The sequence below is a fragment of the Rhineura floridana genome, chromosome 1, assembly GCF_030035675.1.
Source record: "Rhineura floridana isolate rRhiFlo1 chromosome 1, rRhiFlo1.hap2, whole genome shotgun sequence".
Taxonomy (NCBI): domain Eukaryota; kingdom Metazoa; phylum Chordata; class Lepidosauria; order Squamata; family Rhineuridae; genus Rhineura; species Rhineura floridana.
Window position 1 is genome coordinate 242,317,533 of NC_084480.1, and position 24,224 is coordinate 242,341,756.

General features: G+C 42.0%; 1 protein-coding gene across 9 annotated transcripts in view; it reads left to right on the forward strand.

The window, feature by feature from the left end:
• Positions 1–24,224, forward strand: part of DLGAP1 (DLG associated protein 1) — a 554,365-nt gene that overhangs the window by 480,350 nt on the left and 49,791 nt on the right. For 8 of the 9 annotated variants that reach the window (XM_061596062.1, XM_061596071.1, XM_061596065.1 and 5 more), the window contains 2 exons: positions 18,646–19,019; positions 21,771–21,862. In XM_061596062.1, coding sequence (XP_061452046.1) covers positions 18,646–19,019; positions 21,771–21,862 — 466 coding nt within the window. The remainder of the gene's footprint in view (positions 1–18,645; positions 19,020–21,770; positions 21,863–24,224) is intronic. The other variant, XM_061596069.1, reaches the window with a different exon arrangement.

The window sequence follows — 24,224 nt, forward strand, 5'->3', positions numbered from 1 at the left end:
TTCCTTCCAACTTGACAGCACCTGCTTCTTTTTTAAAAAAAATAGAACACTTCATTTTCATTATAACTGTACTATGTAAGTTCCAATTTTCAGTAAATTAGAAACCCATTTCTATATGTTTTTCTTGGATACCACCCAATTTCTATAAGGCATTCAGAAGGAAGAAAATTGGGAATGAATTCTTTTTCAGCAATTACAACCTGTTGCGATGATACCTTTGCCTCTATACCACAACCAGCAGGCCAAATCAGCAGATGGAAAATGCTGCGATTGCTTAGCTACCAAAACAAAAGCACCATATATCCCATCATGAAGGTGTCCTGTCAACCCAATATAAATTCAATTGAAGGTAAAGGTTTGCAATTTGGTAGCTCTTTAACGATTGCAACTACACAAAGAAGAGCTGTGACCAGGCTGACATGCTCCAGACCCATGTAGATATTCTTGTGTTGATGTGATTCCACTAATGTAACAGTACTAGGGCAGAGCTTGGAAGATTACTTTTAAAAAGTAATAAATTACAGTTACAGTTACATGGCCCAAAAAAGTAGTAATTACTGTTACAATTACAATTGCTGTAAAAGTAACTGCTTACTTTTTCTCAAAAGTAATCACTACAGTTACATTTCAGTTACTTTTTAAAAAAAACGCCGGCCCTACAAGGTGCTGGCCTTGGCTGCTGCACATCTAAGTAGCCTAAAACAACATTAAAAATAAAACACATACACACACACAAACGGTAGTAGAATAACAAAGTAACACAGGAAAGGCTCTTGTCCACCCTGGTCCTGTTTAAAGATGGGAGAAGCTCAAGAAGACCCTCAGTCAGACAAACATCTTCATATCTGAGTACTTTCATGTAGGGAGAGTCATTCTTTCAGGTTTGCTGCTCCCAAGTTGTTGTAGGATTCAAAGTTTAAGGCTAGCACTTTGAAGTGTGCCCAGAAACAGACCAGTTGCTAAAACAGTTATTTTTAGACAAACAAAATGTGTCCCATTCTTGTCTTGACCAATATGGAAGTAGCAGCAGACCAAACACACTACTCTATGTGTGCATGAGCATTGGAAAGTAGCTTCATAGCCGAGCCAATTGCATTTTCCATTTTTCCACAGAGCAAAGAAACAAAAGACACAAACCTTCTATATGCAGTGCAACAGAATGCAACTGAATCTTGCACACAAAAGCCGCTTAGGATATCAATATAAATTGTCTGAGATAAACCTAGCATATTCCTCTTTTTAAAAAATTACAAATATTGCTGTATTGAAGTAAAGTGTGCTGGAGACTGTTGTGATGTGAATTAAGAACAGCAAGAGAATAACACATATAAACATGTCATAGGCCATCAAAATCATTGTTACCCCTCCACACCAATTATGTTCCTGAGTGCTTCACCCATATTTCCTAAAAACAAAAGTGATAAGCAATGTACAAGCAAACAAATATCCTAATTTATTTAATGTCATTTTAATGGATGCAATTTACCTTTTTCCCCCTACACAAATGTCAACTTCCATTGTAGACAATAAATCTTGACTTTTATTGTTAATATATCTTTTGTACTCACAATTACTTGCAAAATGCTAATCAGGCTTATTTCCTGCCCAATCCTATTAGCTTACCACTTCAAAAGCATGATTTAAAGACAGTTTTTGAATAGCCTTCCCCTCTTCATGGCATTGAAAATTAAACTCTCCCTCCCCACTCCAATCTTTAGCAGAATGTTTATTCTGTCAGGGACAATTTGCTCCAATTAAGATGTGTGTGTGTTCTGAAACTGTAGTCATTTCTTCAAGAAATTATTTGGTGTGGGATCATTTCATATAACCATATCAGTTTTATATACAAACTTGAACTACAAATTATATAAACAAAAATAAGATTTGCCCTACTGTGTCAGCCACCTAAACTAATAGTCACAATTAAAGACCGCATTTTTTTTAAAAAAATACATAAAGTGAGTGAGTAGGGGGAGTGGGGGGCGGTAGAGGGAGTGAGCGAGTGGGGGGGCAGGCGGGGCGAGAACAGAGGGTGGGAGCAGTAGAACGAGTGAGGGAGTGTACGAGCGGGAGCAAGAGAGTGGGGGTGAAGGCATTAGGACGAGTGAGGGACTGAGTGAGCGGGGGCAAGAGAGGGGGTGGGAGTGGTAGGACGAGTGAGAGAGTGAGTGAGCAGGGGCAAGAGTGGGGGTGGGGGCATTAGGACGAGTGAGGGAGTGAGCAGGGGTGGGGTAGTAGGGCCAGTGTGCTAGCAGGCAGGCAGCGGGGGGAGAATGAGTGACATCTGGAGTGAGTCCAGAGATCACCCCTGAAAACCGGAAAGGTCTGGTAACCCTAACACACACACACACACACACACACAGAGAGAGAGAGAGAGAGAGAGAGAGAGAGAGAGAGAGAGAGAGAGAGTGCTCTTCACCTCCATTCTACTGCTGCCTCCTCCTCCTTCATCTTTGCCCTCCGGCTTTCTCCCTCCACTCCTTTCTTCTCCACCACCGTCCATTCTTGAAGCAATTTTTTTCTCTCTTGACCTTCTCCCTCGTGGCCTCCTAACACAGAGCACAAGTGATGCTGCACAGAAGCCCAGTATGAGGCACATGTCTTTCGTCCACCAATCACAGCAGCAGAAGACTTCCCCTGCTTCACCTCCCCCAAGTAATGTCCAAAAGTAACACAGGAAACATTACAGTTGCAGCTGAAAAGTAATGAAATTACCACTCATTCTGTTACAGGGAAAATGTAACGAAATTACCCACTCGTTACTCAAAAAAGTAATAAATTACAAGTAACTCATTATATGTAATGAATTACTTCCAAGCTCTGTGCTAGGGGTAGCAGTTGCTGCACCAGTGCCGAGGCCTTTATCCCACATTATATTAGAGAGGGTAGGATCAGTCCACTAATCACTATTTTAAAGATTTGTAACCAGATTTTAATTTTAAAAAACGTTCTCCAGGGAAGGGCTTTTCAGGACTTACTTCACTACTGAGCGGAGTTTTTGTATATCTCACAAGTCAGGAATGTGTTTCAAAATACTTCACCACTATTCCATAAAAAAAAAAGCATGAAGTTTATTACACTAAGCAAAAATGTTGGTGTTAATTCATTATCCTCAAAATAGCACCTGCATTGAGATACTAGTATATGTATAATACTTTTTTTAGTTGCTTCATTAATCACTTATATGGTTAAAAAGCCAGGCAGTTGTCCAACTACGAAGTCTTTAAGCTGTTGACAGGCCCAGAATTATTCAAGTAGAGAAATGTAACCTGAAGCCTCATAACAACATAGAAAGTGAGCACAGGGCTTGACTGTGCACAGTATGCCCTCGAATCAGCACATTCTGTGTGTGAAGTCTCACATACAGCAAAACTACCCTTAGAGAGCCCTTCATACCTCATTACATGACCCAGGCTAAATGAATTTCTTTATTGTGTCAGGAATGTGTGGCGCTTAAGGAAAATATTAGAATGCTTTTAACTTAGCTCATTTGTTTAAACCACAAGCTTGGCCTGGCAATCTTTCAGCTTTCATGTATCTCAGGACCCCCCTTCCCTTCCTTGTCTTAATCCTTTACTTCTGAAACAATAAGGAGTGCTACTGACTTGGCATTAGCCAAAGACTTTAGACAATAGGTTTTGGTATCCCTGATTTATTGGAATGGTTTTATCTGTGCTCCAGGGTGATTGTAAATGTATTGTCAACAGGACTCCTTTTTGTGCAGATGGTATTCGGTCTGATAGCCAGGAATTTATCACCCTGGCAACTGTTTGAAACTTATTTGGTGCCATCAGGACTCATGATTATATGTGTTACGTATGTGTTTTCTTATTCAGGAAAGAGAATAGGATTGCCTATGACAATTAATACAAGTAACAAATATTTTTTTATAGGGTAAGAGCATCTTTTTCTTACAAAATCCTGGGAGACATCAAGCTCGTTTTTGGTTTCTTCCTTTTTCAAATACACATCACCAATGGTTGCCAATGACAATGGCATCCCTGAGGATGTCTCATGGTGCCCACAAAGCTCTCTGCTTCCCTGCTGCATTCATCCTGCCCCTCCCCCCATGTTTGTCATGAGGTAGCAGGGCTTGTTGTTACCTTTTCCCCTTGAAAAGCACATCAAGGTGAAAGAGAAAGTGGGAAAAGCAATGTTCTTGATCAGCTGAGCAGAAAGGGGATCAAACAGGTAAGAGGGATAGGAGGGAAAGGGGGAGGATCTGAGAAACAGGAGGTGGAGTGATTAGGGGGAGTCAGATGAGAGAAAGTGAAATGCTGCAGGAGTCAGAAGGGAGAGAGAGAATGGAGTCCCAACAAGAGATAAGGTACGCACACACCTCCAGTAAAATGAAACCTCTTGAAACTGCTTCCACTGCCCCTCACTGTCGGAAGGCAGAGCTGGGGTCCCAATCCCGGGGAGCTGGATCCCGGAGAGTTGGGAGAAGAGTATTCGGATGGATGGCAGAGGGAAGGGGGAGGAACTTCCCCCCTTTGGAGCGAAGACGAAACAGAGGAACTGCCAGTGATAAGGTCGCTTAGCAATGGGGAGCCTGAGCCCTCCCTGGACATTCTCACGCCTCCCCCTCTTTCAGGCTCAGAGCAAGAGGGGGAAGAGGGAGGGCTGCTCACAGCCGAAAAGTGGGGAGGCAGTTTACCATCAGCTCCTCCCCTATCCCCCATCCTGGAATCGGAAACTTCAGAAGAGGAGGGGGTGATGCTTCCCCCCTCACCGCGCACACGCAGACAGCTGAAAAGACAGGAGAGAAGGGGGGAAGGCGGGCAGTACCTGAGGGGCAGTTAAGGAGGAGCGAAAGATTGCGCGCCCGTTTGGCCCCTTCTTAAAGAACAGGCGGGAAGAAGTCCCTTGCTCTGTCAACTTTCTCCCAATGCCGCAGGACCTGTATCCCTGTATTGCTTCATGAGAAAACGCAGTCTTTGTTTGGACATTACCCTAATAAAACACGAATTAACTACAATTGTTGGTCTGGTTCCTGAGTCACATCCTGGGCCTGACACTCACCTCTATCAAATCATATATGTTTCCACTGACCAAACCATAAAAATAAAAGATCTGGCACTTTCCAGTACTGCTGTGGCTCAAAAACATGGATCCAAGGCATGGATCATTATAGATCCTCATAATTTTTACAAAGGATCATCTTAAAATGACACTCAAGTCATAGGTCATATCTGTGTCCATGTTTTGTAATTTGTTGTGGTTTCATTATCATCAAATGTAAAGAATCATGAACATCCATAAGGACCCATGCCTTGGATCAATGGTTTTGTGGTGCTGTATTTGTTTTATTGTGTAGTCTACCAATGTTAGCTTTAATTTGATGCTGTTTTGCGGAGAAGGGGGGGTTGTTGGGTAAAATCATACAAACATAAGAGGATCCACTGGGTCTGACTATTACATGGGACCTTAAAAAAGCACATCTGAGTATGTGAGTGTGCACATGCATACACATGTACACATCTGTGCGTAGTGGGGGGAGCATGACGAAGTGAAGGGGGCAGAAAAACAACCGGAAAGTGTATGACACCTATGGCACTCTCTCAACACTCCAAATGCACTGATGGACCAAAAAACAGCTGGCGAACTCTGCCCTAGTTGATAAAAAATATCTACACCAGACAGATGATAGAGATTAGCCATTGGTGCTTTTTCCATGATTGTCAGGTGATTTAGCTGCAAACACACAGGAGGCAACCCCTTTGAACTCCCTATCAGAATCTCTTCTTTTGTTAACAACTCAGCTAAAACACTGAGCAATTAGTTGTATTATGAATTTACCTCCCTTTTCTCTTCTGCTAGAAATATGACCATATCACTGGCTTATCAGGAAGAGCCAACATCCTTATTTTATCTACACGTAATGAAGAAGATTTATTATAATTATTTGTAGATTACTACAAAAAATTGTCTCAAAGCCACTTACAATTTTTAAAAGCATCTAATGTAACATTTAAAATACATCAAGATAAACAAAACAAAAACAAAAAACAACTGAACACATTATTAACTAAAAGTGCTCATCCAACAATAATATAAAAAAGGACACATCCTACCCTACTCAGCTAAAAGATGAGCACCAATTAGGGGCAAAATGCCTTGGTGAAGAAAAATGTACCTAAAGATTGATAGTGATGGTGCCAGGCCACAATTCTCTGGGAAGAGCATTCCATAGACAGGAAGCCACCACTGAAAAGGCTTGATCTCATGTTGCCACCCTCTTTATCTCCCTCAGATGGGGCACACAAAGAAGGGCCTCAGATGATGAACACAGGGTCTGGGTAGTCTGGGGAGAGGCAGTCCCTACACTGTATGTTCTAGGTAGTATTTCATGCTGATTGGCTCATAGGATGCTGGAGACATAGGGACTCTGCGGGACCCTGCTCCCCCAAAAGTAAGGGGTCTAAGACCCTCCGAGACCCCAGATGACTACACCCCTGGGCAGAAGGCAGTCTTGGGTGAGTGACAGTTGAGGAAGAGAGAGAAAACTGAGTTCCGGTAGGAGTTGTGAAGCTGGCCACAACCACAGCCAAAAGCAAGACAGCCAAGAGAAGTCTTCATAGACCTTTCTGAGGAAAGAATGCCAGCCTAAGCTCACCATCAGGAAAAAGGTTTCCCTACTTCCAAATGTTATGACTCTCTGGCAACAGGAAATCTGAACAAGAGAGTATATATTGAGGAGATGGCAAGAAATGTCTGTTTACCTCCTTGGGGAGATTTTCACTGCATTTCTCAGAGTTTCTTACAATGTACAGGAACCCTTCCTCATGCACGCTCTGCCTGTTATAATGATGAGCATATCGAAAGTTTAACAATATTGGAGTGATTTTTTCTACACTAGACTAAGTCAATGGGATTTTAGTCATTGGACCCAACTCATTCTAATAAAATTAATAGTATCATTACTTCTGAAACCTTTTGTGTCACCTCTTAACTTTTTGCCAAGCCATGCAAGTTGTGACCTTGACCTATGTTTCCTCAAGGGAGAATAGTTTAATTTTGAATGTGATTTCTTTGTCTAAAGCAATGGTAAACTGAGAGTGCTGAATTAGAGGAATCACATACATATCGTGCTTGCCATTCCCTGGCTTCTCCATGAATATGCTGCTGTCAATCATATCTGTTTGTCAATCTTATTTTTCATTGTCACCCAATCCTGGAGTAACTACATACTGTGACTCCAAGATCATGTTTTTTATTTGCTTCTTAGAGGATGTATGACATTCTGAAGCACACCTACAGTAAAAACTTTGGTATTTACTCTTGGTATTAAGCGAGTCTGGAAATATTTTACTCTTTTGCTTCCTTCTGTACTTGATGGTTGGCACTCCTTGTTCTAAATTCCTGTTCCATGACTAAGTTCTTTGGAACCATTCGCTGCTGAAAGAAACTCCCTCCCTTTTTTTCCATTGGGATAAATATTCTGCCATCAGGTAACATGTCTGATAAAGATTCCTCATTGAGTCATCTTAAGAATTACAGAATGATGAAAGCTAATGTTTACATTATCTTTCTTAATAAAGCACAAGCCAGACTAATGTAAGCTATGAAGAAGGCAATGATCACTTGGAGCCTGTGTATTCTTCTGACTCTGGTACAAAGCCTGACCACATTTAATTTCTCTCTGTAATCTATGACGAGAAGTAACACAATGGTAAGCTTTCTGGGAGGCCATTTTGATGAGAGTGAGCCCATCAGTTCATCTTCTGAAAGTGACCTACATCTAGCTTCTCTCCATCACTAAGGCTACAGCTATTGCTTCGCACACGCTTATGATCTCTTGCTTTCTACCTCCTGCTTTGGGCAAGGGCACAAGGGGGGGGGACTCAGGGCACTATTTTTTCCTAGGGATCACCAATTGCTGGCCCCTAAATTTGACCAAGATTCTACATTATTTCCAGGGCTGGATTAACTATATGTATATGATAATATACACCTCTGGCAAAGAAAAACCTGCTGTAATGAAATACCTAGGGGCTTCCTATTGTGAAGCATGTTTCTCTCATTCTCTCTACTCTGAGTTCCTCTATTTATTTTATTTCTTTATTATGTTTTTATCCTACCCTTCCTCAAAGGAGCTCATATACAGTTCCCCTACTTTTATCCTCACAACAACACTGTGAAGTAGGTTAGACTGAGTAATAGTGACTGGAGCTGCTTTCACACATGGGGCTGATTGCATTAGTTTAACAGATTAAAAAGGTAGCACTTCTGTCCCAATTTCTAAAATCCCTTTCACACTGCAATACCTGTGGTGTTAAGGAACAGCATTTTTTAGCCGATATGCCGGCTTTTCATGCAACTGTCTTTCACATGGCTGTAATGAAAGTCTTGTTTTTGTCCCTCACTAATTATACACATGCACACTGTAGTTCCCCACTATGCAGGAGGGCCAAGATCTCATCCTGTTACTGTGCAACCTCTCTCCCTTTAGCATCTGACTCTTCTTCTTTTTTTAGTTGTATAGACACAGGGGTGTGTGGGGGAAATGGTGCTGCTCCCTGCACCCATGCTGGAATACCGGTACAGTTTTCATCAGGCAAAAAAACCCCTGCGCACCTAAAGGGTGGGAATGCATTGCATGCTGGGATATCTGTCACGTGAGCAGCTGCAGCTAGCGAGAAACTCCCACGATTTTCCGGGTTCCCAGCCTTGCAAATGGATTACTTCTGGTATTATTTATCATGAAAATTAGCTCTAAACCTGCACTATATTTCATTAGAATTCCAAGCTAGCTTGTACATCATGTGAAAGAACAAATATAATCCACAAATTACCAGGTAAGAAATAGTCAGAATAACGGAATGCAGTCTGAAAGCAGCCTGGCACAAAGTAACCCAATAAACTATGTGCTGCATGGGGATTTGAGTCCAGGTCTCCACAGTCTAAGGCTGCATTCAGACGGCAGCTTATTCCATTTCCTTGACATTTTCTTACCTGATAATGTCCACATTTTATTTGATCTTTCATACAACATAACAGCCACTTCTGGAAATCTAGTGGAAAATAATGAATGTATATATTCTCTCTCTATATATGTGTGTGTGTATGTGTGTATACACACACAGAGAGACATATGTATATATATACATACATACACACACACACACTCAGAATATAGTGAAAGTTTAGCACTCATTTCCATGTTAATTGCTTCTAGAAAAAAAGTCAGTTTGCAACCCTATTAACCTAGAAAATTGTGGGAATAAAGTGATGAAATTTGGAGCAGTATTCCAGAATACAGTCCTTTCCTACCATTTTCATGGGGGATCATGTGGGAAGAGAAGCGTGTATGTGCAGAAAGGGTGGGGGAGTAGTGACATGTCCAATGATATTCATTGTTGTGTCACACTGCTCCCACTGGTGTGAATGAAATTTAATGTGACATGGCAGTATATCAGTCAAAAAGCCACAGTTTCATAATGCAACAGGTACTGCAATGTGAAAGGAATGTCAGAAATTAGGACAGAAATGCCACCATTACAATCAGTAAAACTAACACAATAAACCCCAGGTCTGAATGCAGCCTTAGTCCAACAGCCTAGTCATGACACCACACTGGGTAATGTGATCCCTCAGATTAATAGCTTTTGGATCCTAGATCCTACCCTAGCTCTTTTCCTTTCATCCCACTGTTTTCAATGTAATATATCCATAAGCTAGGTTATTCCTACTGCCTAGAGCAGTGTTTCTCAACCAGTGTGCCTCCAGATGTTGTTGGACCACAACTCCCATCAGCCTCAGCCAGCATTGCCAATGGTCAGGAAAGATGGGAATTGTGGTCCAACAACATCTGGAGGCGCACCGGTTGGGAAACACTGGCCTAGAGCATGGGTCAACCTTTTTGGACCGAGGACCACATTTGGAAATTTAAGAAACTATTGGGGACACCACAAAGGGTGGTATAGTGGTTACCTGGGAGACCAGCGTTCAAATCCTCACTCAGCCACAAAACTCACTGGGTGACCTTGGGCCAGCCACTGCCTCTCAGAGTAATCTGCCTCATAGGGTTGTTGTGGGGATTAAATTAGGAGTGAGAGAACCATGTATGCCGCCTTGAGCTCCTTGGAGAAAAGGTGGGATAGAAATGCAATTAATAATAACAATAACAACAACAATAATCTGTTTTCACAGAAGAAACTGTGGTGATGCTCAGACCCTGCCCCCAAACAACAGACAAAACACCAACACCCCTCCCCCCAAAAAAAAACCACAGACAAAAAAGCAGACAACACCTCCCATAGGGCAATCCCCAACCAAACAATCAAAAAAAGCCTCCCCCTTTTTTTTTTAAAAAAAAGTAAAAAGTAAAAATTGGTACGTGCTGGGGACCTTGGTGGGTGGCAAGGGGGTGCCATGGTGCCCATGGACTTCATGTTGTGGACCCGAGGCTTAGAGTATCTATAGACCTCTCTTCATAGGGTTGTTCAGATGAACACTGGCACATGTGAAAGGGTTGTGGGCCACATAGCTAATCTCACCCAAAGTGTCTCACTGGCCATGAGTTCAACAAGCATGAGAAGTGATCCTATGTGCGTAATAACACAGAGAGAGAGAGGGGGGGCACCATGTAAAGGGGGATCCTGGGCCAGTGAGAATCTCTCCTCATGCTCACTGAATGCATGGCTGGCAGGCCCAGCAACAGGAGCAAGGCTGACCAGTGCAACTCTGCTCCCCTTCTCAAAATATGAAGGGGTATTCATTTGAATACCCATAACTTCTTTCATCATTGCAACAACCACCGAAGTGGGTAGTTGCTATAAATCAGGAGCTGAGGCAGAATGGTGAAGCCTTGCTTAAGATTACTCAAGTGGAGGCCATATACCAAGCTGAAGTCTTTGAGTATCAAGAGCAGAACGCTCTCCATAAATCGACACTGGAATTCAGCTTTCTCTTTCAGGGTTACTGTTTCAGTCAAATCAGTCTGGCTAGCATTTGTTTTGACCACCGTTGCCACTATATCTCATCCTGGCCAGGACAGTGATGTAAAACTTCCATTCTTTGCAGATTGAACACATCGCCTTGCAGTACTTGGCAGCCTCTGTTGGCCACGAAACAAAAAGTTACACTTCTTCTCAGTACTTTTGTGTGTGTGGTAAAACTCTTTTTCAAAATGTTGCAGTTAACATAAAATGAAATGCCTTTTTAAGAACCAACTTGTTGCCATGTCTCAAGTTGCTAGGCTCTTGGAGTGTTTGGAAATAAAACCAAAGCATGTAGTTCATGGGCTCATCATGGGAAGACCTCCAGTCATTGCTGATATTTAGAAGCATGTGCTAAAGGTTGTGTCTAGCATTGTTTTGTTGTAGTTTCAGCAAGGAGTGGCAAGTAGCTTACATAATTTCCGGTAATGAAGAGCCTGGGGCTTCTCTTCCCCCCCCCATCCCCCACACCTTATGATTTGCAGTCTGTCTGCTTCTGGTGTTGGTTCAGTCTGTACAAATGTGACTCCAGGAAAGAAAGGTTTTGCATTAACTTGTTTCTAACAATCTTGCCTTTGTGCCTTTCTCCTCCCTGTTTCCTTGTTTTAGCATGTAAAATTTATTGAACATATTATTTAAGAGAGCTAATCCGTTCCCGGTCACATTACTAAGAGGCTCTCAGAAGAATCCATGAGATTCACTCTTTAAAATATATTCTCTGTGCTTCCCTTGTTATTTCTTGTCATAATACATTTCTAAACCAGGAAGCACTCTAACATGAGCTCAGTACTGCCTTTTAGGAAACGATTACCACTGATGGGAGGATGCATGCTGGTTTTCAAAGTTCAGTGTCATCTATAATTTGGAATATTCGGCCAAGGCTTTGGTACTAGGGCAAGAACTGTGAAAGCTGAGAGTGGAAGTGGAGGAGCATTATGAGAGAGGTTTTGCAGAGAGTGCAGGAGGATGGAATGCAAAGGTGATTGAGAGGGTGGTGACTGCTCAACTCCAAGTTTTCCTGGATGAATCATATTATCTAGACCCTTTTCAATCGGGCTTCAGGCCCGGTCATGGGACAGAGACTGCCTTGGTCGCCCTGCTTGATTAACTACGCCAGGCATTAGACAGGGGGAGTGGGTCCCTGTTGGTGCTGCTGGACCTCTTGGCGGCCTTCGATACCATCGACCATGGTATCCTTCTGGGCCGTCTAGCTGGGATGAGTTTGGGAGGCACTGTTTTGCAGTGGTTCCGATCCTACCTGATGGACAAGACTCAGAAAGTAGTGATGGGAGACTACTGCTTGTCCTCCTGGCCTTTGGCCTATGGGGTCCTACAAGGTTCCATTCTGTCACCCATGCATTTCAACATCTATATGAAACCGCTGGGAGAGGTCATCTGGAGATTTGGAGTACAATGTCATCAATATGCTGATGACACTCAACTCTATCTGTCCTTTCCTTCTGACTACAGGGAGGGAGTGCTCATCCTAAACTGGTGCCTGGAGGCTGTGAAAGGTTGGATGTGGGCGAACAAACTGAAACTTAATCCAGATAAGAGGGAAGTGTTGCTGGCCAAGGGGAAAACTGCACCAGGGATAGGGTTGCAACCTATTCTGAATGGGGTTGCATTTTCCTTGAAGGACCAGGTTTGCAGTTTGGGAGTTCTCTTGGATCCTGCCCTGCTGCTTCAATCTCAGGTGGCTGTGGTGGTTAGGAGTGCTTTTGGCCATCTAAAAATGGTCTACCAGCTGCGTCTGTTCCTAGAAGCAGTTGAATTGGCTTTAGTGACATCGAGGCTTGACTACTGTAACACACTCTACGTAGGGCTGCCTTTGAAAACGGTTCGGAAACTATTGTTGGTTCAAAATGATGCAGCCAGAATGTTAACTGGAACACAGCGCAGGGAGCATATTAGCCCTGTGCTTTACCAATTCCAGTGGCTCCCAATTTGTTTCCAAACCCAATTCAAAGGGCTGGTTTTGACCTTTAAAACCCTAAACGACCTTGGACCAGTGTATCTAAGGGACCGCTTGCATCCATATGCTCCTGCCTTGGATTTAAGATCATCTGCCTCTGGTCTCCTCTGTGTGCCTGGAATTAAAGATGTCAGACTGACAGGCATGCAAGAGAGAGCCTCTTCAGTTTTGGCTCCTAGGCTTTGGAATTTACTGCCTCAAGAAGCCAGTTCTGCTCCCTCCCTGATGGTTTTCCGGAAACTTGTAAAAACTATCCTGTTCCGGACAGCCTTTGAGAGGGTCTGACGGGTGAGTCTGACACTGTCTCTACATTTTGTATTTTTTATTTTCTCCTGTGGTTTTTACTGTTATCTCCTCAAATTTGTACTCATATATATACATGTAGGTTTTTCGGTTTGTTTGTATATAAACAAAAAAAAAATTGGTTCTGGTCTGTATGTGGCCTTTTTCACCTACATGACTTATGAGCCAGAAATAAATATGCTTTTGTAACTAAAACAAATTTATGGTAACTTGTTTTATCAGCGTAATTTATTTCAGTGACAGCATTTTAATGATCTGCTCACATGACTGATTCCAGGTTGGTGTAGAATTCTAAGCTAACTCATAGAATAGAATAGAATAGAATAGAATAGAATAGAATAGAATAGAATAGAATAGAATAGAATAGAAGAGTTGGACAGGGCCTAAAAGGCCATCAAGTCCAACCCCCTGTTCAATGCAGGAATCCAAATCAAAGCATTCCCGCTGTCCAACTGCCTCTTGAATGCCTCCAGTGTCGGAGAGCCCACTACCTCTCTAGGTAATTGGTCCCATTGTCATATGACTCTAACAGTTAGGAAGTTTTTCTTGATGTTCAGTCGAAATCTGGCTTCCTGCAGCTTGAGCCCATTATTCCATGTCCCGCATTCTGGGATGATCGAGAAGAGATCCCAGCTCCCTTCTTTGTGGCAACTTTTCATGTACTTGAAGAGTGTTGTTATATCTCCCCTCAGTCTTCTCTTTTCCAGGCTAAACATGCTCAGTTCTTTTAGTCCCTCCTCATAGGGCTTTGTTTCCAGTCCCCTGATCATCCTTGTTGCCTCCTCTGAACTGTTCCAGTTTGTCTGCATCCTTCTTGAAGTGCGGAGACCAGAACTGGACACAGTATTCATGATGAGGCCTAACCAGTGTTGAATAGAGGGGAACTAATACTTCACATGATTTGGAAGCTATGCTTCTGTTAATGTAGCCTAATATAGCATTTGCCTTTTTTGCAGCCACATCACACTGTTGGCTCATATTCAGCTTGTGATCAACGACAATTCCAAGATCCTTCTCGCATGTTGTATTGCTGAGCCAACTGTCCCCCATCTTATAACTGTGCATTTGGTTTCTTTTTCCTAGGTGTAGAACTTTGCATTTATCCCTGTTGAATTTCATTCTGTTGTTTTCAGCCCAATGCTCCAGCATATCAAGGTCCCTTGAATTTTGTTTCTGTCTTCCACAGTATTAGCTGTACCCCCAATTTTGTATCATCTGCAAATTTGATAAGCATGCTCTGTACCTCCTCATCCATTAATAAAAATGTTGAAGAGCACTGGGCCCAGAACCAACCCCACTCGTTACTTCTGTCAGTTTGAGAAGGAACCATTGATAAGTACTCTTTGAGTATGATTCGTGGACCGCCTCCAGAAGGTAGGGCTTGGGGAGCATTGTTCGATACCCTGGACTCTCCATAGTGGAGTCCCGCAGGGATCGGTTCTGTCCCCTATGCTTTTTAACATCTACATGAAGCCGCTGGGTGCGGTCATCAGGAGTTTTGGAGTGCGTTGTCACCAGTATGCTGATGACATGCAACTCTATTTCTCCTTTTCATCTTCATCAGGTGAGGCTGTTAATGTGCTGAACCGTTGCCTGGCCGCGATAATGGACTGGATGAGAGCTAATAAACTGAGGCTCAGTCCTGACAAGACTGAGACGCTGTTGGTGAGTGCCTTCTCCGCCCAGATGGTGGATGTTCAACCTGTTCTGGATGGGGTTACACTCCCCCTGAAGGAACAGGTTCGTAGCTTGGGGGTTCTTTTCAATCCATTCCTGTCTCTCGAGGCTCAGGTGGCCTCAGTGGCACGGAATGCGTTCTACCACCTTCGTTTGGTAGCCCAGCTACGCCCCTATCTGGAAAGCGATGACCTCACTTCAGTCGTGCGTGCTCTGGTAACCTCTAGATTGGATTACTGCAATGCGCTCTACGTGGGGCTGCCTTTGAAGACAGTTCGGAAACTACAGCTAGTGCAAAACGCAGCTGCTAGACTGTTGATGAGGACCAGGCAGTCCGCACATATAACACCTGTCCTGGCTCGTTTCCACTGGCTACCTATTTGTTTCCAGGCTAAATTCAAAGTGCTGGTTTTGACTTATAAAGCCTTACACGGCGCGGGACCACAATACCTAGCGGAACGCCTCTCCCGATATGAACCTACCCGCTCACTACCCACATCAAAGGCCCTCCTCCGAGTCCCAACCCACAGAGAGGCTCGGAGGGTTGTAACAAGATCCAGGGCCTTTTCAGCAGTGGCCCCCGAATTATGGAACAGTCTCTCCGATGAGGTACGCCTGGCGCCTACACTTTTATCTTTTCGGCGCCAGGTTAAAACCTTTTTATTCTCCCAGGCATTTTAACTTAATTTATTTTTTAGCTTTCAATTTATACCAGACTGTTTTACTGTTTAATATGTATGCTTTTTACTGACCTTTGTAATTTTATTGTATTTTACTCTATGTTGCGCACCGCCCTGAGAGCCTTTTGGCTGTGGGCGGTATAGAAATCGAAATAAATAAATAAATAAAATGATTCTGGAGCCAACTGTGGATCCACCTGATAGTTCCAACCAGCCCACATTTAGCTAGTTTGCTAATCAGAATATCATGGGGCACTTTGTCAAAAGCTTTGCTGAAGTCGAGATATATTATGTCCGCAGCATTCCCACAGTCTACAAGGGAGGTTACCCGATCAAGAAATGAAATAAGATTAGTTTGGCAGGATTTGTTCTTCATAAATCCATGTTGGCTTCTAGTAATCACTGCATTGTTTTCAAGGTGCTTACAGACTGACTGCTTTATAATCTGCTCCAGAGTTTTTCCAAGGATTGATGTTAGGCTGACTGGTCTGTACTTCCCCGGTTCTTCCTTTTTGCCCTTTTTGAAGATAGGGACAACATTAGCTCCAGTCATCCAGCACTTCACCAGTACTCCATGTTTTCGCAAAGATAATAGACAGCGGTTCTGAGAGTTCTTCAGCCAGTTTCTTCAATACTCTAAGATGCAGTTTATTGGGCCCTGCCGATTTGCACTCATTCTAAGTGATTAGGTATTCCTTGACCATTTGTCTATCAATCTCAAGCTCCAATCCTGTCCCTTCCACTTCATATTTCTCAAGAGGGTCATAGACCCTTTTTTGGGAGAAGACTGAGCCAAAGTAAGAATTGAGCACTTCTGCCTTTTCTTTGTCATCTGTTATTTTGCCATCCTCACTGAGTAGCTATCTCACCATTTCTTTTCTCTTTTACTATGGGCGTACCTGAAGAAAGCTTTTTTGTTGCTTTTAGCATCTCTTGCTAACTTCAGCTCATGCTCAGCTTTAGCCTTCCTGACACCATCCCTACAATTCTGTGATACCTGCCTGTACTCTTCCTTTGTGGCCTGGCCTTCTTTCCACTTCCTGTATGTGTCCCTTTTTGTTTTCAGATCATCTCTCAGCTTTTTGTGAAGCCACATAGGCTTGTTCTGCTGTCGATATTTATAATATTGCATTTTAAAGAACTTTTTTTGTAGTGCTCCTTGGATTGTGTCCTATGAATCTTGCAATACAAGATAAAGCATGCCTTTTTCCTGCTAATTTATGGCCCACTTTTCAAAAGTATTGTGTGCCATGACTTGTGTAATGTGTTCATTCCAGATGTGCAAGGTTTAGTTTTCCTTATCAGCAAAAGTTTTTTTTATAGTTTAATTTTCACACAATCAATGCAACAATCTATCGCATGTAGATGCTGTGGTTCAGAGATGGGAACTCTGTGGACCTTCGGGTGCTACTGGGGCTGATGGGAACTGGAGGCCAACAACTATTCCTTCCTAGAGTTCCTGCTTATTCCTAAACATTATTCTTTTTAACACTTTGGACCCACCAGTAGACGGAAGATAATTTTATTTCTGGTTTGCAGTGTGATCTTGTACATGTCTACTCAGATGTAAGACTCATTGAGTTCAAAGGGACTTGATTCCAGGTAAACGTATATAAGGTTGCAGCATTAGCCTTTCAACACACAGCTTATATTCAGCTACCTCTTGATATAATCAGGAAAAAAATCATCATGTGAGTTTGCTAGGCCAGTGCTAGGCTAGTGTCATAATGGATCCTGGTTAAGTAAACCTGTTCAGAAAAAACAGAATATCTGTAATTTAGCTATATTTTACGTGGGTAGCAGATGTCTACTAATTAAAATGATCTGATAAATTGTCTTGTGTCTCATGATTACTGTTAGTAATAAGTAATTGCTACCATATTTGACTGTGACTTAGAGCAGGTGCTGTAGAACCTTTTTTTCTTTCTCCAAATGCATTTTTGTCTCTCCTGGATTTGTCATCTGTCTGAAAGCTTTCTAAATTTTGTCAGTACATAGCCTTGCAGGTTCTAATATAGTACAGGCACTATGTTAATGTTATGTTTGTTTGTTTGTTTATAAACTTTATTGGTGTTGACTTTCAGCAGGAAATCCCTCTAGGTAAAGGCTAATGGTTAAATGCTAACAAGCATACTGTACACAGGACTCATTTTAAAATAGTTGATAACTGAATAGAAACCATACAACTGTAGGAAGTGTACCCTGAAACTGACAAGGGATGGGCCAGATTCCTAGATTGGCAGACTTCAAACTACTTGGTTCCATTAAAAGAAAAACATAGAACATGGTCGTTTAGCCTGTGCCCTTCTGAAAATACTGCTGGTTTATGTGGTGGAATTTATACCAGGTTCGTCTTTTGTGGGAGACTCAATAGAGAAGCCAAAGCCTGTTTTAAGGTCTTTATTCAGCAAAGCGCTTTGCTGGAGCAGAGTACACACCCTAACTGCTGCTCAGCAGCCAGGCACAGCCTTTTATTTCAATTTATACGTCAGAGCCGTAGTAACAGTGTTAGCCAATAGAATCATGACACCACTCAACCTTTGTCCTCCAGACCAATCACCAATTTACATTACATATTCTTTTGCACATGCACAGTTCTTGCCTCACAATAAAGATGGCCTAATCCACATCATTTACACCTCCCATCATCCCTGGCCATTGGCCATGCAGGCTGGGAATGATGGGAGAAGAGTCCAGTTACATTTGCCACCCCTGATCTAGAGGGAGAATTTTAAAGATTACAGCTTTCTCCCATTCTTAACATCAACTCATTGTATAGGAATGCAAACAGCTACTAACCCAAGAAAATTAAGTGACTCTCTTTGGAACTTTTTGTATATACAGTACCCTTAACACATACACAATGTTAAACAATAAACATAGGAGTGATTCTATCTCTTTTGGAACTGAATAGCAAAGTTCTTTCTGATGTACAGATAACGAATTTCAAATTCAGTGTCAGCATGATTGCTTGGAGTCAGCGTTTTGGATTAAAAAAAAAGAAAAGAAAAACCAAATAAGTAGCATGTTAGCTTTTCCACCTACATTTTAATATTTTCATTTTGTCTAGTTTCTTCTTGCATTACCACATATAAGAAGACACCACCTCCAGTCCCACCAAGAACCACCACCAAACCTTTTATCTCCATCACAGCCCAGAGCAGCACGGAATCTGCACAAGATGCCTACATGGATGGACATGGACAAAGGGGAGATATTATCAGCCAGTCGGGACTTAGCAACTCCACAGAAAGTTTGGACAGTATGAAGGCACTAACAGCTGCTATTGAGGCAGCCAATGCACAGATCCATGGCCCTGCCAGCCAGCATATGGGAAACAACACTGCTACTGTCACCACCACTACCACTGTTGCCACAGTTAATGCAGATGACAGAAAGAGGGATCATTTCAAGAAAAACCGATGTCTGTCTATTGGAATACAGGTATGAATAAAATACAGAGACTGGTTACAGTTAAGCACCATTATTGACACTGACTTTATTATTATATTTATCATCATCATCACCTCTGTTCAGCTATTAATTCTTTTCCAGTTTCTACTTTAGTTTATACCCAAATTATAATTATATACCATTTTAAGCCTTTCAGGTTTGGTTAACTAATCTTAAATATATCAGATGTAAGGATTTAGCATGGTTTCTGGTTTTTTAATATATTCTGCTTATTTAAATTAGCACACAGAAGCCTAAAGTTCTGATTGATAACCCAGCAGGAGTCAAGAAAGCATGAATGAAGTCACTAAAAGAGAATGTGTAAAACAATGATTTACACTGCACAATCACCAGAGAAATGTTTTCAGCCAGTTTAGCCAAATTGTCACTGCTTATTCATGCATCACATAACAACTGTTACTCACTTGAATGCAGCAGCATTGTTCTGTTTAGCTGTTAAATCAGCAGGGAGGGCACAAGGATAAGATCTGTCTGATTCACCCTTGTTTAAAATAAATTAAACTTTCATCCGATTCAAATATGCTGAGATGGCCAGCTTTAATGTGGGATGCAGTTTTCACTTGGGAATGCTTTCAAATAAGGAACTCGTCCCCTATGTGGTACAGTTGTGGTGTTTTATTTATATATTCATGACAGTTTTATCCCACCCTTCCTGCAAGGAAGTCAGGAAGGACATATGGTTCTTCCCCTCCCTGTCCCCAGTTTTATCTTCACAGCAACCCTGTGTTGGAAGTTGAAACTAAGAGAAAGTGAATGAGCTAAAGTCATTCAGTGAGCTTCATAGCTCAGCAGGGATTTGAACCTGGGTCTCTCCAATTCTAGTCTAACACTATAACCCACACTGATAAAATTATCTCACATGTTATGTCCCTCATGGGGAAAGGGGAATATGTTTCCCATGAAATATAAGTTTAGACTTGATTCAATTACCAGAGGGAAGCTGCTTCCTGGAGAATGCCTTTTGTTACTTTCCTCAACTAATAACTAAATAATGGTGTCAACTTCCATTAGAGATGGTAAATAAACACATAATTACAGGGCATTTGCAGAGTTCCAGTTAAGCCAAAATTCTTGGTAGCACACAGGTGGCTATACTGGAAAGGAGGAAGTAGAAAAGCCCTAATCTGTTGATGGGATTGCACTTGTGGTTGTAGGATTCAAGACAATTTTTAAATTATTATTATAACAACAGAGTGGGGAAAAAACCCTTTCCGAAAGGAACCAAGCAGTGTCATGCAGTGTCATGAAAGTATGACTGGAGAATTGTGTTATTGCATGGAAAAAATATTAGAGAATTGGATGTTAACGCTAGCAAAATGGATCGGCAATCTGTTTCTTAGACATACTGAGTGGTATTCACCTAAATCTGACTCAAGAGTAGACCTATTGAAATGAATGAACCTAAGTTAGACATGTTTATTATTACTATTGAATATATATATGTATGTATACACAGTGCTTTCTTCTTCTTTTATATAAAACATGAGGTTCTGGTACTCATACATTAATAAAAGGGCTGTGGATGCCAGCACAAAATGGTTGCCATGGGCAGCAAAAAAAAGAGGTGCTGGTATTCCATACCGGTGAGTACTGTTACAAAAAAAAAAAAGCCCTGGATACAGATGTGTGTGTTTCCCATTAGTGTTTACATTGCCCTTGACTAGATAGGAAGAAGTCAAAGCACTTGCCATAGGTACTTGCCATGTAATCAGAGAAATTCCTGAGATGTTCAGCTGGTATTTCGAGAGCAGCTACTTATCCAGCTCCCTTCATCTGGCATTGAAATTAGACTTCCATCTGCCTAGTCAGCATGATGCCCTCGATATGTTGTTGGACTACAGCTTCCATAATCCCTAACCATTGGCCATTGGCCATGCTAGCTGGGGCTGATGGGAGTTGGAATCCAACAACATGTGGAGGGCACCATGTTGGTCACCTCTGGCTTAGCACCTCACTCCTGGTACAAAATTGCTATATTGATTCCAGCCTACATTTCAAAACACACTTGATGTGAATGTAGTGACCATGGAGGCACAAATGGTACATTCAGTTGTGGTGAGTTCCCACAAGTCCCATTTTAGTAATAGTTCACCTGTTTGTGGTCCTGCCCGGTGCCTGACAAAAGTTACTCGAGATACAGATCAGTGATGGTTCCACATTTTAAGGGTCTCTTGAGCAAGACACCCTTAATGGGCTCAGTGAATCTACCTCTTCATTGCCATTATTGTCAACTGCTGCTGCTTCTCTGCCACATTATTGCTACCAGGTGCTTGCTTGCCAGACAGAACTAATGAGCAAGCAGGTAGTGGCAGCTACTTTTCCCCACTGCTGTTTGCTTGCCCATTCCCTTTTGGCCAACATGAAAAGCAAGCAAACAAGTAGGTTGCAATGGTGAAGGGAAGGAGCAGGTTCAGAGTGCTCTTGGTAGTGGGACCCTTGCTGTGGTGTGGGCCTTTGGCAGGTACCCAACCATACTGACTCTTGACACTTACCTTAACACTGTAGATAATGTGCAAATCTGATACATTTCTACTAGTGGAGGGTTACTGGGAAGGTTATTCCAAAGTCTGCATACATTTCAGACAATCTGATCGATCGTCAGATGGGATCCTTGAACAGAATTGTAATGAATTGTTTAGAAAAATTGCTAAGATACAGTAAAGCCCTTGAATAATATTATGCAATGCCATTCATTCTGTTTGTATTTGGTTATTCTAATAGGTTGATGGTGGGGATGAATCTTCTAGCTCAAGTGAAAACAGAGCAACCAGTAAGTTCCAATCCATAGGTGTTCAAGTAGAGGAGGAGAAGTGGTAAGCAAAATATTAATTTGATATTCTACAGTCCGCTATCTATTCTGTGCTTGGCTACTATATTGATGGTGGGGGAAGCACTTTAACACTGACACTGAGGAGGCAGGCCAAGTCCTACCTGTGTGCTCCCCCAGCACACACACACAAATCAGCTGTACTTGCGTAAGAGGCCCAGTTTCTGATAGACATTCCTTCAAATGTGCATCCCTGGCACAAACAAGTCGCTCCATAGTATCTTATGGTAAAATAAATGAAGGCACATCAAATGTAATGAAGGCCCACTGTAGTCCTTTCCCATTGAAATATACAGATTCCAGTTAGAAGTATGATGAGGGTTATGTCACCCATTATCATTAGTTTAGAAAAAAGTTGAGTAAAGGCGGGATAGGGGAAGAATTATATACGGTGTGGAGAAAGTAGATGTGGATGGAAAGCTTTTTCTCCCTCTCTCATTACACTAGAAACCAGGATCATGTAATGAAGCGGAAGGAGTCTCAGGACAGAGAAAAGAAAGTATTGCTCCACAAAGGGCATAGCTAAACAATAGAACTTGCTACCACAAGGTGTGGTGAGGTCACTAACTTGGATGTCTTTAAAAGGGGATTAGACATATTCATGTAGGAAAAAAGCTGTCAATGGCCACCAATCATGCTGTCAATATGTCAGAGGCAGCATGCCTTGGAATAGTAGTCACTGGGGAATAACAATGGGAGAGTGTTGCAGTGCTCATATCCTGCTTGTGGGCTTCCCAGAGGCATCTGGTTGGCCACTGTGGGAAACGGGATGCTGAACTAGATAGGCCTTTGGTCTGACCCAGCAAGGTCCTTCTTATGTTCTCTGTATTACTGTTTATAATGCTCTAAGGAATAAATTGAAGAAGTGAGAGTTGTCTTTTGGGTCCTGTAAAATGATTATTTTTCTAGTCTCTTTACAGAGTTGTGATTTTGGATAGCTTTGATAAATGGGGAGCTATTGATATAATTGAGCAAAGAGGTAAATTGTAACCAGTCATGTACTTCCAGAAGGGAACTACTGATTGATGTGGAACCGATTTGTCAGAAGATGAGCTACTCTTGTACATGAAAGGCTTATCATTGCCATTTAGAGGTCTCATGCATTTTGTTAACATAGCAGAGTGAATTTAAATCACTGTCTCTTAAAATAATAGGCTTGTAAATGGAATGTATTTTCCTTGCCTCATATCAAGCATGTTCAGACAAACACAATTCAAGGCCATTTTGGATGCATATATAATAAAGTAAATATGTTAGAAACCCTTGCTGCTTCTGTAAAGACATATATTGATCTGATAGCTTGTCATTATGCACAAAGTAACCTACAAGGACTTATTCTGAGTCAGTGCTTAGCTCCAGAATTTGCTTTTCAGGCTGGGTTCTACCCAGGAGCATGTGTAGGATTCATTTTAATCTGTTGCCCCAGTAACCACAAGAAGCCTCCCTACATAGGTACAGAGAAGATGGTGTTCAGATTGTCTCCAGTTCAAACACAACTCTGATTAAAAATTTATCATGTAAATCCCTAAACAGTAGCAAGAAGAAATAGGTAACTGCCCCAAGGAGCTTACAGTGTTACTTTAGACAGGGTAACAATGTTTGAATATGAACAAATACAATATTTTACAGGATATGCCATTTTTAGTTTTCTGCTCAGTCCTTCCTCTTTTGGCTGCCTTATCCCTCAGCCTCAGTTTCTGTGTTGAGAAATTTCAGGAAGGTAATGTTGGTTCTTCCTATGGCTTTTTACACTTTCCCTTTCACCTTTAGGATATTCCAAGATTTTATATCTACAAAAATAGGCATGGTTTTCTCTTCAAGGTTTGGGCACATTTGTTCAGTACTTCTAGCCCTCATAAACCTGCCTGTAGTGGTCACCTGGTAATTTTACAGCAGGTAGGGTCAATTGTAAGGTCATGTGCTGAAACATCTGAATAATTTACCTGCAATTATAGTGTGGGCTTATCCTGCACAGTGTGTCCATAAAAGAGTCTGTCTACATTATTTTTGTTAGAGCACAGGCCCCTGATGTTCCATGGCAAATGTGCTTATACCTCATCACAAACACCCCACTAGCCCCATCAACAGCACACAGAACAGAGGAAGGAAAGTTCAGCATCAGTGGAATGTCCATGCAATGGACAGTGCATCAACCCACATGCAACATCACACCTACATTGGGGGGGGTACTATTTCCTGTACTTATGACTGAGCATTGAAGTACTAAACCAGCAATGTGGGATGTTCTTGTGTTGACATTCCCTTACTGATTCTCTACCTGGAAATGAAAGTATTTCAGATGATGCTTCAAATGAGGATCTGGCCTAGCCTACAACTGGCTACCTAAA